The sequence below is a fragment of the Mustela nivalis genome, assembly GCF_964662115.1.
Source record: "Mustela nivalis genome assembly, chromosome: 13".
NCBI lineage: Eukaryota > Metazoa > Chordata > Mammalia > Carnivora > Mustelidae > Mustela > Mustela nivalis.
In genome coordinates, this window is record NC_139032.1 from 60,309,229 (window position 1) to 60,329,270 (window position 20,042).

The 20,042-nt window shown below is 36.6% G+C and overlaps 1 protein-coding gene across 3 annotated transcripts in view; it reads left to right on the top strand.

Annotated features, from left to right (window-relative positions):
• DCAF10 (DDB1 and CUL4 associated factor 10) overlaps positions 1-20,042 on the top strand; it is a 47,585-nt gene that overhangs the window by 21,833 nt on the left and 5,710 nt on the right. For all 3 annotated transcript variants that reach the window (XR_014301731.1, XR_014301732.1, XM_082694876.1), the window contains exons 3-6: positions 3,537-3,734; positions 13,058-13,260; positions 16,401-16,514; positions 19,434-19,579. Coding sequence is in view for 1 of the 3 variants with exons in the window: in XM_082694876.1 (XP_082551002.1) it covers positions 3,537-3,734; positions 13,058-13,260; positions 16,401-16,514; positions 19,434-19,579 (661 nt within the window). In the remaining 2 variants the exon portion in view is untranslated. The remainder of the gene's footprint in view (positions 1-3,536; positions 3,735-13,057; positions 13,261-16,400; positions 16,515-19,433; positions 19,580-20,042) is intronic.

Below are 20,042 nucleotides of genomic sequence, written 5' to 3' on the forward strand. Positions count from 1 at the left end.
ATCCCAAGATTATATTCTTTGTACATTATTGACATTAAAATGGTAATTTTTCTGTTTTCATGCAACAGTGGTAATTTTTCAATGGCCTTACTGACAAAAATTTTAAAACTGATACTCCATTTCATTTTATTTTTTATGAAAATCCAAAAGTTTTAGAAACTAGCTACCTCAGAGATCTTTTTGAAACTCTTAATCTAATCATACCATTTTCTTGCCTAAAACCTCAGGGTTGACCACTGTGGATTAAGGTGGTATAATGCCACTGAGGTTTTGAATCCATATGTGCATTAAGTATTTTCTGTAAACTAAATAAAATATCTTACTTTCCCCTAAATTTTTTAAGTGTAAGAAGATGCTCTACGATGATGATCAGTTTATTTTAAAAGTTTGACTTTCCAATAGCCTTTGTCATTGTGTATTTTTTTTTTCAGTCATTTAATTCCTGTCAGGAAGTCATTAAAATATTTTTACTTTAAAAACCTAATCAGTGGGAGCCCGGGTGGCTCAGTGGGTTAAGCCTCTGCCTTCAGCACGGGTTGTGATCTCAGGGTCCTGGGATCAAGCCTCTCATGGGGTTCTCTGCTCAGCAGGGAGCCCGTTTCCTCCTCTCTCTCTCTCTCTGCCTGCCTCTCTGTCTGCTGGTGATCTCTCTGTCAAATAAATTAATTAAATAAATAATAAATAAAAATAAATAAAAACCTAATCAGTAAAGATAAAACCATAGGGGGCAAAATGGACTTGACAATTTTGATTTGTAAAGATTTTGATATAGTAAAAAAATATGTAAACCACATAATATAAATAAAAGTGTGTATGGAAAATATATTCAACATACTGTCTTTGAAAAACTGAAGTATATTACCTTTAATATAAAGAGAATAACGGTAATAAAAATATAACAGTAGGAAAATCAACAAGGAACATGAATAGCAATTCACAAGAGAAAATAATCTAATTAATATGAAAAACGTTCAACTTGATTAAAAATAGAAGTTTCAACTTACGATTTTTTTTCTTCTGGGTACTTAGTAGAATTAAAAAATATCTGTGTGACAGGGCTTAGAGAAGTGGACACTCCTAATTGTTGGTGGTACTACATATCGGTATATTCTTTTGAGGGTAGTTTGGCTGTATATATCAAAAGCCTTACATTTTTAAAAATCCCTGTTTACTTAGCAATACAGTTTTTGGGGAATGTACTTAGAAAAGTAAAAAGGGATGTGATAAATAGTTAGCTGTTAGGTTGTTCATCATAGTGTTTTTTATTGTAAACTTTTTTACACTACATAAATTTTTACACTAAATAAAACCATTTTGTGGTTTTAGTATATGCCATAAAAAATTGGAAGCAATATAAACTGCCAGCAGTTGCTTATTAGTTTAAAACAGAAAAAAGATACAGTTCATTCATACAGTGGCTAGCTATTAAGAATGATTTTGTTGAAAATCTTTAATAACATAGCAAAATATTTATGACATGACATTATTGAAATAAAAGAATTAGGCTAACTATCAATAACATGTGAGTTATTTATTTATTTATTTATTTTTTAAGATTTACTTAATTGACAGAGAGAGACACAGCAAGAAATGGAACACAAGCAGGGGGAGTGGGAGAGGGAGAAGCAGGCTTCCCGCTGAGCGGGGAGGCTGATGTGGGGCTTGATCCCGGGACCCTGGGATCATGACCTGAGCTGAAGGCAGACGCTTAATGACTGAGCTACCCAGGCGCCCAACAGTGGTTATTTTTATGGTAGACTTCCTTCCATTTGAAAAATATTTTCAGGGTTGCCTGGGTTGCTCAGTTGGTTAAGTGGCTGCCTTCGGCTCAGGTCATGATCCCAGGGTTCTTGCATCAAGTCCCACGTCGGGCTCTTTGCCAAGTGGGGAGTCTGCTTCTCTCTCTCTCTCTGACTCTCCCCCAACTTGTGCTCTCTCTTTCTCAAATAAACTCTTTATTTAAAAATGCAAAGATGTTAAAAGAATTAAAAAAAGATACTGGGACTTAAAGTAGAATAAATCCATGATATGTTCTCCTCTTATTTCTGCTTTTCAGTATACAGTACTCCTAACTACTGTTGCCTCTCAGAGTATACCATCCCCTTACTTGCCTTTGTACTTTTGCTTATCCTTTGGTCACTTAGGGAATGCCTGCCTCATCTTTTAAAATCCATTCAAACGACCACCATAAAGTATTTCCTGACCACCCTTTTCTTTGCTTATTCCATGCAATTATTGTGTACAATTATGTATTTATAATTTCTTCTCCACTAGACAGTGAACTCCTATCTCATTCACACGTAATAAATATTTGTGAGTACTTATTATATGCCTGGCACTGTGTATGTTGTGAACTACAAATCTAACAATGAAGTATGCATACTATTTCCCTGTCTTAAGGAGTTTATAGCCTTATGAAGATATTCCTTACAGTGTACATTAAGTGTTATGACAGAAGTATAGAGTACCTTGGGAGATCCGAAGATTGGTAAATCTACCCCAGGCTGGATAGGGAAGGAAGTCTTCGTGGAGCAGATGGTAGCTGAATAATAATAAAAAGAAAAGAAGTGTGTCAGGTCAAGGGGTAGGGGGAAAGTGGTTTCAAGTAGTAGAAACCACTTGTACAACAACCTGGAATTTTAAAACTGTTAAGTTTAAAGAAGGTTGTTACGGTATTTATGGATATTGAGGTTGATTTCTGATAAAAAATAATTCAGTATAATTTTACCTTGGAAGAAGTTCCAGAATTTCTTCTCTCTGCCAGAGATTAGGAAGTAATATATAATAGCATATGTTAGAGAAAGCATCCTAAGGTTGAATTAGGCAGAAATTCAAGTGTGGGAAAAGAAATAAAAGAAATTCAAGAGTGATTGGAGGGTCTGTTATCTTTTAATTATTTGTATAAAATATATTCTCACTAAGGATTGAAAATTAGTGTAAAATAATTAAAAGTCTGAATTAGAGAGTATTTTATTGGTGTATTTTATAATCTTAACTGGTCCTAATAAAATATTGCTCAAGTATGATTTTTTGAGGGAATGTCTTTGAATTAATAGATTAAAAATATGGCATTTTATTAGCAATTTTATATGTAAATGTGTTCTAAATTGAAAGACATTACTTGTAGCAGAGTAACTAGTTCTCATAATTACGAACCCTTTATGCTTAACATATCTCCCTCTGCAATTATGTCTTCAGAATCTCCTGTCTTCTATTAAATTGTTTCTTACCATTTATGTTTCCTATACAGATTCTAAAGTTTTTCTTTCTCTCTAGCACTGTTCTTCAAACATCCACCCCATATCCAGTTCCAAATAAAAATCAGTAACACAAAGCGAATGGATAAAATTACATTGTGGTCCTCATTGAATCATACTGTCCTTCCCGCTTACTTCTTATTGATATCCCTATCACTGGGTTTATACAGGCAGTTTGTAGTTCTTTTTTGTTTTCTTAATTAGGTAAAATAGAGATTGTTTCTTAAGTTTTCTTTAACAAGAGATGAAATAAACCAATTTTTCTTTTCTGCTTTGTAGATTTCTTGATAACCGGCTGTTTGCTACCTGCTCTGATGACACTACAATAGCACTATGGGATCTGAGAAAACTGAACACCAAAGTATGCACTTTACATGGTCACACTAGCTGGGTGAAGAACATCGAATATGATACTAATACAAGACTCTTAGTAACATCAGGATTTGATGGAAATGTCATTATTTGGGACACCAACAGGTTTGTGAATAGGAGACCATGTTAGGATTGTAAACAACAAAAAAAAATTCTAAGATTTCTTTATGTGACAGAGAGAGGGAGAGACAGCAAGCATGTGGGGTGGGGGAGTGGCAGAGGGAGAGGGAGAGAGAGAATCTCAAGCAGACACCCTGTTGAGCATAGAACCTGGTGTGCGTCTCTGTCTTACAATCCTGAGATCATGACCTAAGAAATCAGGAGTTGGGTGCTTAACTGACTGAGCCACCCAGATGCCCCCACAAAATATTTGTTAAAATGGTAAACAAATTCTGTGTTCTATCTTAGCTTTCATATCTCTTTAGGAGAAAAACCTGACTTTGGGAAAAATAAAAAATGATTACATCTTTTGTTACTTCCTCTTAGTCATATCCTGCAACTAAAAAATTTGGAGAAAATTAAATGGAAAGGAAACAAAGCAGTATAGTTAATGATGAAAACTGGTTTGTAAGATGAGTTTCCTAAACTTAAAGAATTTAAGGAAAGGTATTTTTGTTATTTCCTCTGTGGAACAAGTGTTTTTCATCCTTCAGTCCTTCAATTCTAAACCCATTTATTTTGTAATTTTTATATATTTTTTCATGCATTAGGATAGTTTCCCACTGGGAAACATTCCCAGTGGGAATATATGGTACAGTTTTAGTTGTCACGATGGGAGGAGAAGAGAGGATTTCTACTGGCATTTAGTCAACAGGGATCAGAGTTTCTAAACATCCTGCATGGAACATTTTGCACAGTAGACTAGTCCCATCTAAAATGTAAGTGATGACTCTGTTGTAAAACACTTCAGTGAAATGTCTCCTTCTAGAGAAATTAATTATTTAAAGAGTTGGAGTTTGGGGCACCTGAATGGTTCAGTTGGTTAAGCATCTCTTGATCTCAGCTCAGGTCTTGATCTCAGGGTCGTTAATTAAACCCTGCATTAGGCTGCATGCTGGGTATGCATGCATTTAAAAAAAATAGTTTAAAAAAATTAAGAAATAGTTAAGAAAAGGAGTTGAAGTTTGAAAAATAATTAAAATATATCTGTTGTTAGCTATGGGGAAGTGACAATACAGTAATACATCAGGACCATTTCTGAAATATTCTTTTCAGAGGTCATATATAAAAAGAGAAGAAGGGGATATCTTAAAGATTTCTAACAATGCATATTGCTTAAGCAGAGGATATACATATTTCTTTAGATTAAGATAAGCATACCTGTTAAAATTTAGGGGTTTTTTAAAATTTAGAAATAAAATTAGAATAGGAATATGAATGCTAAGTTCTAAATTAGTGGACAAAAGCTAGGAAAACATGATCAGTCCAATATAGGCAGAGAAGGGGGAAAATCATTTTTTAAAAAGAGGTAAATTGGGAAACAGAAAAATATGGTAGGCAGAAAAACCAAATATCAATAATTGCAATAAATAATATATGGACTGAAGTAGCCAGTAAAAAAATAGATAAGGTTAGATCGAATTAAAAAAGAAAACCAAACTATGTTCTTTGTAAGGAACACACACTCAAAACATGGAAACGAGAAAGTCAAAGTAAAACCATGGGGAAGAAATAACAGGCAAATTGAAATCAAAGAAAAACTGTTATATCTACATTAATAGCAGAATTAGAATTTAGGCATAAAACATTATATAGAATTTAGGCATAAAGCATTATTAGTAGCAAACGAGAAAGTCAAAGTAAAACCATGGGGAAGAAATAACAGGCAAATTGAAATCAAAGAAAAACTGTTATATCTACATTAATAGCAGAATTAGAATTTAGGCATAAAGCATTATTAGTGGTAAAAAAAGGCTACTGAAAGGTTTATTTCACTAGAACATAAAAGAAATCTTAAATGAACCTACACATTAAATGAAACTAACACAGCTTCAAACCATAAAAAGCAAAACTGGACAGAATTATAAGAAAAAAGTAAGAATCCCCATCTCAGTAGAAAATATTAACACTATACTCTCGTTTACTAGTAGATAAAATAGACTAAAAAGTTAGTAAGACCATAGGAGATCTTACTTTAATAAACCTGATTTATTAGGCATACTTAGGATTCTCCCAATAAATAGTGATTACATCCTCTGAAGCAGACTTAGAATATGTACAAAAGTAGAGCATGTACTAGATTACAAAGTAAGTTTCAACCAATATCAAAGATTTGTTGTCACACAAATTTTTCCTGTCCCAGTATGGTTTAATTAACACAGGTAACTAAAAGTTCCCATGTTTGGAGATTAAACTCACTTTCTAAGTAATTCATGGATTAAAGAAGTCATAGAGAAATCTATGACTGAAAATTAGTGAACTAAGCATTTTACTCAGAAAAACTGGAAAAAGATAAGAGTAAACCCAATGAAAGATTATGGAAATAATAACAATAAAAGCAGAAATTAGTGAAATTGAAAATAAAGCTTTTTTTAAAGCCTGCTTTTTGAAAGGCAATTGAATATGCAATTTTCTGGTAAGATTCATCCGGAGAAATAAGACAAAAGACTAATCTTAACAATAAAGAGACAACAAAAATATATATAGTATGATACCACTTTTATGCCAGTATACTTGAAAACTTTGATGAAATAGTTTATTCAAAAAATAAACTTTAGCAAAACTGATCAAGAAAGAAATAGAAAACCTAAAATACACCTGTGGCCTTTACTGATACTTAACTAATATGCAGTGATTTAGCTGAAATAGTTGCTAAGATATTAAATTACTTCTGTAGTTAATACAGAAGTTAAATGTTGTAACTGTAGTTAAATGATAAATAGCCACTATCCTGAATCACCCCTGGGTGGGTCATATCTTGGCACCCTCTGGTTACCCAGACCCTTCTTTTAGGGATACCTGCCTGAAGATCTTCCTATGATCTAGTAGCTAAAGTCCCCCATAAACTACACCTTCACTCCCCCCCTTTTTTTTGGTTGTTCAGCATCTCATTTAATTCTGAGAACAGCCTCATGAGTTAGATTACTATTATTATCCCATTTGAAAGCTAAAGAAACCAAGTTCAGAAATGTTGGGTAATTTGCCCACATGACTATGAATAAGATAGTAAGATACGAGCCAAGAGTCAAACCCCTGGTTTATAGACTCCTGAGGGGCACCCTTTGCTGATGGGAGTTTAAAGATCTAGTAGAGTAATTCCAGGACTCAGTTCCAACACTGCCAACTGTATCAATTTTGACTGGATCGTTTTCATGCATGCTGATTATTTAAATATTCTAAACATTGCTTCTGACATAGCCATTAAAGAAATGGAAAATATCAGTTAAAATTTATTTACTAGTAAAACAGCAGGCCTAGGGTGCCTGGGTGGCTCAGTGGGTTAAAGCCACTGCCTTCGGCTCGGGTCATGATCCCAGGGTTCTGGGATCGAGCCCCATGTCAGGCTCCCTGCTCAGTGGGGAGCCTGCTTCCTCCTCTCTCTCTGCCTGCCTCTCTGCCTACTTGTGATCTCTGCCTGTCAAATAAATGAATAAAATCTTTAAAAAAAAACAAAACAAAACACAGCAGGCCTGTCAGTTTTACAGGTGACTTCTGTAAGATAGTACAAGAAACAGAACATTCCAATTTTATTAAGTTCACATTCCAGGAAAAAGGGGAATTCTCCTTACCTCATGTATGAAGCTAGTATAACCTTAATATATAAACTCAATAAAGATTATATTAGAAGAGAATAATTGGAAGGTCAATCTGTAATGTGAATGTAGATAAAAATATTCTAAATAGAAGGAAACTGAAACTTGTAAGATATTAATTAAAATATCATGACCAAGTTGGGTTTCTTTAAGGAATGAAAAGATGATATATCTGGAGTGCCTGGCTGGCTCAGTCAGAAGAGCATGCAGCAGTTGGTCTCAGCGTTGTGAGTTCAAGCCCTATGTTGGTTGTAGAGGTCACTTAAAATCTTAAAATAGAAATTCTTTTTTTTTTTTTTTTTTTATTTTATTTGACAGAAAGAGAGAGAGTGTACACAAGCTGAAAGAGCAGCAGGCAGAGGGAAAGGGAAAAGCAGGCCCCTTTCTGAGTGGGGAGCCCAATGTGGGGCTCGATCCCAGGACTCTGGGATCATGACCTGACCTGAAGGCAAACACTTAACCGACTGAGCCACCCAGGCACACCTGTCAGTAGAAATTCTATTAATATAACTCATCACATTGACAGATTAAACAGAAAGTCTATATGATTGTTTTAATCGAGGAATAAAATTCAACATTCAATCATAATTAAAAACAAAAGGGGATATTATCAGTCTTACAGAGATTAAAAGGATTATAGAGGGATACAATGAGCAACTTTATGACAACAAATGAGACAACTTAGATAACAGATACCTGGAGAGTCACAAATTACTTAAACTGATTCCAGAATGAAAAGAAAATCTATAGACCTACAGACCTAAAGCAAGTAAAAAAATCGAACTGGTAATTTAAAAATCTTTCCACAGTGAAAAACCCAGTCCCAAAAGTCTTCACTGGTAAATTTTACCAAACATTTATAGAATAAATAATACCAATCTTTTACAAACTCTTCCAAAAAATAGAGCTCATTTTATGAGGCTGGTATTATTACTCTGATACCAAAACAGACAAATGTCATAAGAATAGAAAACTGCAGGGGCGCCTGGGTGGCTCAGTGGGTTAAAGCTTCTGCCTTCAGCTCAGGTCATGATCTTAGGGTCCTGGGATCGAGCCCCACATTGGGCTCTCTGCTCAGCAGGGAGCCTGCTTCCCCCCTGTCTCTCTGCCTGCCTCTCTGCCTACTTGTGATCTCTATCTGTCAAATAAATAAATAAAATATTTAAAAAAAAAAAAGCTACAGACCAATATTTCTCAAAAACAAAAAGAGGAAGAAAAATAGATACAAAAATCCTCCACAAAATATTAGCAGATCAAACCTAGCATCATTTATAAGGGATTATATTTCACAATAGAATTTACCTCAGGTGTAGAGGATTGGTTTAAAATCCAAAAATCAATTAATGTAATACGTTGTATTAATAAAGGTCAGAATGCATAAACAGGATCATCTCAAGAAAGGCAGAAAAGCACTTGACAGAAATCCAATGCCCACTTGTAATAAAACTGGGAATAATAGGGAACTTTTTTTCCCTAGACATCTGATAAGGGACACCTATGAGAAATTAATGGCTAAAATCATTTTTGTAAATATTTTTTTTAATTAGAGCACACTAGTGAGGGGGGTAGGGGTAGAGAGAGAGGAACAATTAGACTTCCCACTGAGGTGGGAGCCCAAAGATGCAGGGCTTGATCCCAAGACCCTGAGATCATGACCTGAGCTGAAGGCTGATGCTTTTAACCAACTGAGCCACCCAGGCACCCCTGGCTAAAATCATGTCAATGCTGAAAGACTGAATACATTCACCGTAAGATTGGGAACAAGGCAAGGATGTCTGCTCCCAACACTTTTATTCAATATTGTATTGGAGGTACAATTGCACTGGAAGTACAGTCAGACAAGAAAAAATAACGGGCATCCAGATTGAAAAGAAAGAAGTAATGTTCTTGTGCAAGTATGATCTTATAGAAAATCTTAAGGATTCCACAAAAATACTAGAACTAATAAACAAGTTCATCAAGGTCACAAGATACACAAGATTAATATATACAAATCAATTGTATTTCTACTTACAAGCAATGAACAATCTAAAAATGAAGAAAATTCCATTCATAATAGCATCTAAAGAAATGACACTTAGGAATGTATTTAACAGAAGAAGTATAAGATTTGTAGACTGAAAACTATAAAAACATTTCTGAAAGAAATGTAAGAAGATGTAAATGAATGGAGAGGCATTCCATCTTCATGGATTGGAAGACTTCAGCATCGTTAAGATGGGTGACCAGGCTGGTTCAGGAGAGCATGTGACTCTTGATCTTGGGGTTATGAGTTCAAGCCCCACATTGGGTGTAGAGCTTACTTAAAAAATAAATAAAATAAGATTACAGAGGACAAACAAAATTTTTTTTAAGATGGCAACTTTCTACAAAATCATCTATAGGTTTGGTGCAATCCCTATCAAGATTCCAGCTGCCTTTTTTGGACCAATTGGCAAGCCGATTCTAAAATTTAAATGGAAATACAAAGGCCCCAGAATAGCCAAAACAATCTTTGAAGAACAAAGTTGAAATTTTAGAACTTACTGCAAAGCCATAGTAATGAAGACAGGGTTTACTGGCATGGGATAGGCATATAAATCAAAGGAACAGAATTTTTAGAGTCCAGAAATAAACTATTGCATGTATGATCAGTTGATTTTCAACAGAGGTGCCAAGGTAATTCAGTGGTTCAGAAAAGGATAGTCTTGGGATGCCTGGGTGGCTCAGTTGGTTAAGCAGCTGCCTTCGGCTCAGGTCATGATCCCAGCGTCCTGGGATCGAGTCCCACATGGGGCTCCTTGCTCCGCAGGGAGTCTGCTTCTGACTCTGCCTTCCACTCTGTCTGCTTGTGCTCACTCTCTCTTTGACAAATAAATAAATAAAATCTTTTAAAAAAAAGAAAAGGATAGTCTTTTCAATAAATGATACCTGAGCAACTGGGTATCCACATGCAAAAAGATTAATTTAGACCGTTATATATAAAAAAAAAGGAACTAAAAATGGATTTAAACCTGCAGGTAAGAGACAAAATTATGTAATTCATAGAAGAAAACGTGGGATTTAATCTTCATGCAAACCAATTACAAGTGATTCCAAAAAATAGATAAAATGGACTTCATTAAAATTAAAAACTTTTGTGTATCAGATGATACCATTACGAAAGTAAAAAGAAAAACTACAGCATGGGAGAAAATATTTGTAGATTATACCTGATAAAGGATTTGTGCCCAAAATATATAAAGAATTCTTGCAACTCACTTCATATATACACAAATAACCCAATTTAAAAATGGGCAAAATATCTGCATAGACATTTCACCAAGGAAGGTAATACAAATGATTAATAGACACGTGAAAAGATGTTCAACGTCATGAGTCATAAGGAAAAGGCAAGCCAAAACCAAAATGAGGAAAATTTTCATATCCACTAAGAAGGCTTTAATTTAAAAAAGACAAATATTGGCAAGAATGTGGAGAAACTGCATCCTCATACGTTGCTGGTAGGGATGTAAAATGAAGCCACTTTTTGGTAGTTTTTAAAATGTTAAGCATAGAGTTACCATCTGACCAGCCATTCTACTCCTAGGTATCTACCCAAGAGAAATGAGAACACCTGTCACCACACAAAGATTTGTACATGGATGCTTATAACAGTATTCATAATATCCCCAAAAGGGAACCAGTACAAATACCTATTCATTGGTAAATGAATAAACAAAATGTGGTATATCTATACAGAATAGTATTTGCTAATGAAAAGGAACAGAGTACTAATACGTGTCTACAGTACGGATGAAGCTCAAAAAACAGTATGCTAAGTGAAAAAAGCCAAACCAAAAGACCACTTGCTGTATAATTCTTAAATGTCCACAATAAGCAGATCTATAGAAACAGAAATAGATTAGTGGCTGCCTGTGACTGGGAGTAGAAACAGAGAGAGACAGTTAGTGGGCAGGAGGGTCTTTTTAGGATGATGAAAATGTTCTAAAATTGAGTTGATGATTTCACAACTCCTTAAATTTATGACTTAAAATGAGTGAATTTATGATATGTAAGTTATATCTCAGTAAAGCTATTAGACTTCATTAAAAATGGAGACTCATCAAAAGTGTACACTAAAACAGGATATTTTTAAATAGTGAAACTTTTAGAAGTTTCCTTTATAGGAGTACCTGGCTGGCTCAGTCAGTAGAGCACGTGACTCTTGATCTCAAGGTTGTGAGTTCAAGCCCCACATTGAGTAAAGAGCTTACTCTAAAAAAAAAAAAAAAAAAAAGAGCTTACTCTAAAAAAAAAAATTTTTTTTCTATAAAATCAGGAAGGGAAGGGGTGCCTGGGTGGCTCACTGGGTTAAAGCCTCTGTCTTCAGCTCAGGTCATGGTCCCAGGGTCCTGGCATTGAGCCCCACTTCGGGCTCTCTGCTCTCTGCCTCTCTGCCTATTTGTGATCTCTCTCTCTCTGTTAAATAAATAAATAAAATCTTAAAAAATCAGGAAGGGAGAGAACATGGCTGCTGTTACTACTACTGTATACCACTGTTTTGGGGTGGCAGAAGATAGGGTCCTAGTTGGTGCAGGAAAATGAGTATATAAGGATTGTAAGGGGAAAAAAATGAAAAAAATCGCATTCACAGATGATATGATTGTCTTTATGAAGGGTTGGCAAATTTTCTGTAAAGGACTGTGTAATAAATATTTTCAACTTTGTGTGCTGTATAGTCTCTGAGCAGCCATCAACAATACATAAATGGATATTGCTATGTCCCAACCAACTTTCTATATAAAAACAGGCCAGACTTGGCCCATAGACCAGTGTTTTGACTGGTCTATGTGAAAAATCTTAGAAATTCTGCTGACAAATTATCAGAATTAATAAGAGTTAACCAAGATTGCTATACATAAGATCAAAGTGTAAAAATCAGTAGTGTTCCTATTTATCACAACAAACAATTTAAAAAATTTAAAGTATGTAGTTTTTAGTGATTAAAATTTTTTTTAAAAAACCCAGGGTGGGTCAAGTAGCAGATTAGATACAACTTTAAAAAACAGCTTGGAAGCTAGATATTAAAAATTATCCAGAATGTAACAAAAATGAGGAGATAAAATATAAGACAAGGAGAATCAAATGTGAATGGTTCAAACATCTATTTGGAGCTCCAAAAGAATAGAGAAAATAAGTGACAGGCAATATTGGAGTAATGATGGAGAATTTCTCAGAACATATGAATAATATGAATCTTGTGATTTAGAAAGTCAAAGACAAAGAGACCAAAGGGAAAAAAAAGATAGAATTGTCCAAAGTAACAATTGCCTAATAGTAGACTTAAAAATAGCAACAGTAGAAGCCAGGACTCAGTGGAATATTATCCCCAGTATTCAGAAAGACACAACTATTAACCTGAAGTTTACCTGCTCAGCTAAATCTTTAATCAGAGTGGAATATTTTCAGAACAGTATAAAGTGACAGTTTACCTCAACAAAATCTTACTCTAAAATATATATTTCAGAAAGAAAGAATAAAATGGAAAATTGGAGATGAAAGAAGGAATGGTGAGCCAAAAAAAAAAAAAAGTTTGTCATGTGTATAAGGCTAAGCATACACTGTAAATTCTAGTTTCAAGATTGAAAATATGACTGCTAACCAAATCCGTATATTTATGATAATTCTAGGTTTTGTTTTGATTTCTTCTGTTAGGTGTACAGAAGACGGGTGTCCACATAAGAAATTCTTTCACACACGTTTTCTCATGCGAATGAGATTAACTCCAGATTGTTCCAAAATGTTGATCTCAACGTCCTCTGGATATCTCTTGATTTTGCATGATCTTGACTTAACTAAGTCTTTAGAAGTAGGCAGCTATCCCATTTTGAGAGCAAGAAGAACTACATCAAGTTCAGGTAAGCTTTTCCTTTTTGATTTCAGAAAATTTTCCATAGAGTTTCACACAAAGGTATGGTATATGTTTCCATTTTGAGAATGATACCAGGAAGGAGGGAAGGAAATTTGAAGACATTTTTGGAAAACTCATTGAAAGCTTTTTTTCCCAAGGAAGTATGACCTATATGAATTTCTGACATAGCATTAATTTGTGCTTCTGTATCACCAATGGAATAGGAAGGACTACTAACTATAAAAATATTTTCTTTTATCGCTTTCTGCTATCCAGAAAATCTTTTATTTATTTTTTATAACATATAATCTATTATTTGCCCCAGGGGTACAGGTCTGTGAATCATCAGGCTTACACATTTCATAGCACTCACCATTGCGCATACCCTTCCAAGTGTCCATAACCCAGCCACCCTGTCCCCACCCCTCCATTCCCCAGCAACCCTCAGTTTGTTTCCTGAGATTAAGAGTTTCATGGTTTGTTTCCCTCCCGATTCCATTTTGGTTTTTTCCCCCTCCCTAGCCCTCAATATCCCCCGCCCTGCCTCCCAAATTCCTCATATCAGAGAGATCATATGATAATTGTCTTTCTCTGATTGACTTACTTTGCTTAGCATAATACCCTCTAATTCCATCCCTGTCATTGCAAATGGCAAGATTTCATTTCTTTTGATGACTGCATGGTATTCCTGTGTGTGTGTGTGTGTGTGTGTACACCACATCTTTATCCATTCATCTGTTGATGGACATCTAGGTTCTTTCCATAGTTTGGCTATTGTGGACATTGCTGCTATAAACATTCCAGGGCATGTGCCCCTTCAGATCACTATATTTGTATCTTTAGGGTAAATACCCAGTAGTGCGATTTGCTGGGTGGTAGGGTAGCTCTATTTTCAACTTTCTGAGGAAACTCCATACTGTTTCCCAGAGTGGCTGCACCAGCTTGCATTCCTACCAATAGTGTAAGAGGGTTGCCCATTCTCTGCATCCTCTCCAACATCTGTCATTTCCTGACTTGTTAATTTTGGCCATTCTGACTGGTGTGAGATGGTATCTCACTGTGGTTTTGATATGTATTTCCCTGAAATACAAATTTCATAGCATTTCATAGCCAAGTGATATTGAGCATTTTTTCATGTATCTGTTGGCCATTTGGGTATCTTCCACAAAATCTTTTTTTTTTTTTTTAAATTTATTTGACACAGAGAGAGAGAGCACAAGTAGTCAGAGAGGCAGGCAAAGAGAAAGGGGGAAGCAGGCTCCCTGCTGAGCAGAGAGCCCGATGCAGGACTCGATCCCAGGACCCTGAGATCATGACCTGAACTGAACCAGCAGCTCAACCCACTGAGCCACCCAGACACCCATTCCAGAAAATCTTTTATCAGTATTTCTAAATCATCACTATCTCAAAAAGTTAATGGTGGCCCAAGGTAGGATCTATCTTTTTAAGTGCTTCTGAAGCCCAACAGAGCTTTATTACTATTTTTATTTTATTTCATTTCATTTTTATTTCACAACCCTGAGATCAAGACCTGAGCTGAGATCAAGAGCTAGACACTGAACTCACTGAGCCACCCTGGTGCCCCACCTAGCAGAGCTTTTAAGATACATTCAGTATAGAGCTTTACTTTTAAGTCTGTATTACATCCCAGACTTTCAGAAGTCTATACCCAGGTAGCTGGTGCCATCCTCTTTCACAACCCCTAAATATCCTCTTGCTAAAGCTGTATTCTGGTTTGTTTGTTTGTTTTAGGATTTATTTATTTATTTTTGAGCGTGGCGGAGGTTGCAGAGGAAGAGAGAAGCCTGACGCATACTCCCCACCAAGCAGGGAACACACTGGAGGGGGGAACCTCAATCCCAGGACCCCGAGATTATGACCCAAGTTGAAACAAAGAATCAGCTGCTTAACCAACTGAGCCACCTACATGCCCCTAAAACTGTATTATTTTTCCTGTTGCTGATTCCATTAGAATGCTTCAGTGAAATTGGGGGTCAGAAAAACTTATGCACTGTAATTTATCTACCTTATTTGATAGAGTCTGTATTTCATCACCTTTGGGGAAAAGAGGGCTATTCCAGGAACATACCTATTTATAATTTTATGTTTATGAACAAAAACCCAGAAAAAAAGACTTAAGCATTTGAAACGCAATGTTTATAAATACCTATTTAAAATCAGCTTCAAAAGAGTAAATAAATAAAAATCAGCTTCAGATAGTTGGACTCTTTCTCCTGCATGCATAGGGCCACATCTGAAGACTCCTTTGAGAAAGTACGGGCCCCATTGTAATTGCATTTGTCCAAATTCACTACTAAAAGTAGAAATTTAAGCTTTATCAATTTATTTGCAAAACAAGGGATTTCATGAGTATGTGAGTATAATCCTTTTACATTCAGAAATTTATTTTTAGGTTAAACATTAATAATCAACTTTAGCTTAGTAAGAGGTAGTAACTTAGAAGGTCTGATTGGTATTTTTTTATTCAAAAACCAAGAACATTTTCTGTCTTCTAAGAGTAACTCTGATAATAACATCAAAAGGAATTAGATGAAGAAATCCTCATAAAAGTGTGGGGCCACCAAAGAGTGAGATGAAACAGAGATTGCTATTTGGAGTAATACATTAGATCCAACTATCTGATACTCAGTGTTTGTTTTTCAACAGATTTCAGTATGAAGTTTATATTGCATTTCAAAGATAGTTTTCACATAATTCCATGAATGATAACAATTGTTTGGCATGCTTAAGAAGGTTCATTTACTGTTCTCAGTAATGAACCTGGTATTTGGACCCTATTCTAAGAGTAAATGGGCTGATGAACAGCTCAGTTTTCATGTTTATTGAATTTTCTTATTCCATCTTACTATAGAAGTGATGGGGAACCCAGAGATGCTCCTGTGCTTATTGGGTTTGTCATTTTTCTTTTACTTAAGCAAATCTTGGTATAAGAGATTTTAGAAAGGGCCCAGGCCTTAGAGCTGTCCTACCTACCTTGGTCTTAGTTATAGGCCTGCTTTAAGTGGGCATGTACTTGCCATGTTTCAGATGGATTTTCACAGTATGCTTCAACTAGATGATTAAAAAGTTAAGAGACGCTATTAAAGTTCTGCTAAGTTTACTGTCAGAACTTTTTGTATTTTCAAGATCTGACTACTTCATCAAGTTCTTCTGGTCCTCGAGTTTCTAGTTCACCTTGTCATCATAGTGATTCTAATTCATCTTCTGAGAAACACATGTCACGAGCCTCACAAAGAGAAGGTAGGTTAAAAGTGGAATTTTATAGTCTTGCAACAACAGATTCTACCAAATAGCTTTCTTTGGTTTAGTTTTAATCCAGACAAAAGCCAGTAAAGAAGAGGATATTCTTTGACCGTCAGTCATTTTCAAAAGCTAACCAGTCTCTAGGGTTGGATATCTTGGGCTTACATCATTGTTGGAATTTGAGCTTTGGTTTTATTTACTGAATTTCGTTTGGTCTAGATTAGAGAAAAAGTAGTTTGGAAATGTAGATTCCAATCGAGGTTGTTAGGGAAATTAAATGAGATATGCATGTGAGGGTGCAGTATAAGGTAATGAGTTTGTCAGGTGCTTGTGAAGTCGCCTACTTCCAGCCTGGTAGGCATTTTGCTCTCCCATTTCTTTATCCAAGCAATGGCTGACCGCCTGAGAGGGATTGTGGGATAAAGTGGGCTACGACCTGACCCCACTGTGCTTTTGCCTGTTTCCCCGCCACTGCTCTGGGAGAACTAGCTATTTACCCTATTCTTTTCCACCCCCTAAATGAGATGCTTTTTACCTATGCAAATTTCATCTACTTCTCCAAACCAGCTCACATCTAAGCACTTTTTGTTTGTCCTCATCTTTGTGGACTGATGGCCAGATGTGGTTCTTTTTGTAATTTCGGGTCACCTTTTGGAGATGAGCATGGCTCCTACTTAGATCTTTAGGGGAGGGACTATCCATTAGACTTCTAATTTGTTTCTCCTAGGTGGTATCACCTGGTTAAGTGCTTAATAATTACATACTTGATTATTTTGCATGACTACTTATGTTTGTAGAGTGGTTTGAGAGCCCTTCCTAAACCTACAGCCTATCTACTTTCCTTTGGGTATTCAGGACTATGACATTTAAGATTAAAAATTCCTCCTACTAAATTTAGAGATTTATGCCCAGATGTGTAATATTTTTTTCTTTGATACTTTGTTCTACTGTACTACTTTGGCTACAGTACATAAGACAAGGCTCTTAATAATCTTTGAGAAAAATCTTTATTGAGCTAAACCATCCATGAGGAAAAAAACTACACAAAACTTAAGAGTAGTTAGCTGTTTGTTGCAGTGGTAAACCCAAAAACCAAACTGCACAGCAGTTTCATGATGTAGAGAGTTGGGAATGGGAGAAGAGACAATGTATGGAGAGCCTAGGCAGAGTATAGAGAAGAGGTGGGGCTCATACATCAGCTCGTTCTGAATGTTGGCACTCCTGGGTCTTCAGGATATCAGAATGTTAGCACCATACTTTGATAGATACAGTAGCTGTATAGACCTGAGGCTATCAATCCCATTTCAGGATTAGAACTTTTTTTTTTTTTTTTAAGTGATCTCTACACCCAGTACAGGGCTCAAACTCCAGACCCTGAGATCAAGAGTCAGATGCCCCTAGAACTCTTTTTGACATGAAGTCTGCTGTGGATTGTAGCACAGATAAAGTGCAAAAACTGGTTCAAGTGAAATTAGTGAGTTTGTTGACCAGTCTTCCCTATCCCATCCCCATGTGGTTCCCTCTCTGGAGGAACCTCCAAGGAGCAGAACTCAAAAGCCACTACTTACTTATTTAGACGGGTTTCTTTTCTGCTTTTGTTCAGTTTTCAGAATTCTTGAAATAGTGGCTTTTCTCTAAAATTGTTATTAAGGTTCAGTCACATGTGAAATCATTATTTAGGTATAGTTTGGTTATAACAATGTAATTGAGAGCTTCACAGGTTTCCATCAATGCTGTAGTAATCTAAAGGGAATCTTTTAAAGAAGATAACACATCTATTTGAGAAACAGTTCACAAAGGGTCTGACAGAGGGAGCTCATAATCTTCAAAGCAACTCCTTCCGAGGGTAGAGAAGTGTTAAAATATTTCTCTTGATATTAAAGTTCTAAACTGCTTTTTTATGATGTCTGTGAAAGTGGTTCTCCACATTCCTGAGGGATAGTATGTAACTCCCAGTAGTAACGGCTAGCTGTAGCAATTACTTCCGTGAGGCCTAGGAAGGAGGACAGGATGGGCCCTAACAGAGTACCAGGCGTGTGTATGATTGGCCGTGTCTCCCAAACCCTCGTTTTGATACACTGATATGTGAACTATCCTGCCTTGCCTCCAAAATGATAGATGCTTATCATTTATAGTACTGTCCTTGGGGGGCCATAAGTCCTGCTCCTTGCACACATAATAGCCTTTTATTGATAATAAAGGTGGTCTCTATGGCTTCCAAGTATTTCCTTCTCAGGGATAGAGAGCACCAGGGTCCTCTGAGATGAGAATTCTCTTTTACTTCTTTTCCAGATTCCTTTCATGTCCTAGAATTTGATTTTTAGAGTTTTCTGAGATACAAATCCTAATCAAAAGGATCCCTAGTCTACTTTAACGCCTTAGTCTTAGGTTATGGATTCCTGCTGCAGGACTTGGATTCTTTAGTTCTGGTCATAACCTTTCCCCATAACCCCACACCAAAAACATGTACACCGTATATCAAGGGGCACCATAGGTTTTTTTCTATATATGGTTTTTGGTGTTTAGTTGTTTTTTTGTTTGTGAAGGTGGTTGTTGTTGTTGGCTTTTTTGGAGGGGGGAGATATATTTTAGAGAGAGCAAACATGAGTGGGAGGTGCACAGGAAGAGAGAGAATCTGAAGCGGACTCCATGCTCAGCATGGAGCCCGCTGCAGGGCTTGATCTCACAACCCTGAGATCATGACCTGAGCCAAAACCAAGAGTTGGCTGCTTAACTGATGGTGCCCCCGCAGCTGTGCCCAGTTTTTCTTTTTACATGTGGTAGCATGTAAAAAAAGGAGGGGGGCTGACGAAGGAATGAAGGCTAGAGGTGGGGGTGACTGCCAGAAATCAAAGCTTTGATGAGCTGCCTTAATCCTTTGATAATACAAATCTCACATCCTAATTTTCGTATCAGGAGTTTCACCACGAAATAGTCTTGAAGTCTTAACCCCTGAAGTTCCTGGTGAGAGAGACCGTGGAAACTGCATCACGTCCTTACAGCTGCACCCAAAGGGCTGGGCCACTCTCCTTCGGTGCTCAAGCAACACTGATGATCAGGAGGTAGGAGCGGCGGCAGTCCACCTCAGCAGGGCTGACGGAACAGCCGCTGCCGGGCGTGCTCCTGGCCCCTTTATCCCTTGAACCCCTCCTTCCTCTCCAGCCTCCTCTACAGGTTTAAATACTTTAAACCAGTATCAGCTCAGATTGTGTCCAGCTTCTTCATCCTTGCCCCCTTCATCTGCCACATGCCCTTTACATAGTGAACTTCAGAGGGGAGATACTGCAGCCAAGCTGGCTAAATGTAAGGTTTTGCTAAGCCAATTGAGTTTTAGAATTTGCTCTTTTTAAAAACCAAGGGAGGTGTGTCTGGGTGTCTGGTTGGTTCAGTGTCTGCCTTCAGCTCAGGTCATGATTCCAGGATCCTGGGGTCGAGTCCCAGTCAGGCTCCCTTCTCAGCAGGGAATCTACTTTTCCCTCTCACTCTGCTCCTCCCCACTGCTCATGCTGACTCACTCAAATAAAT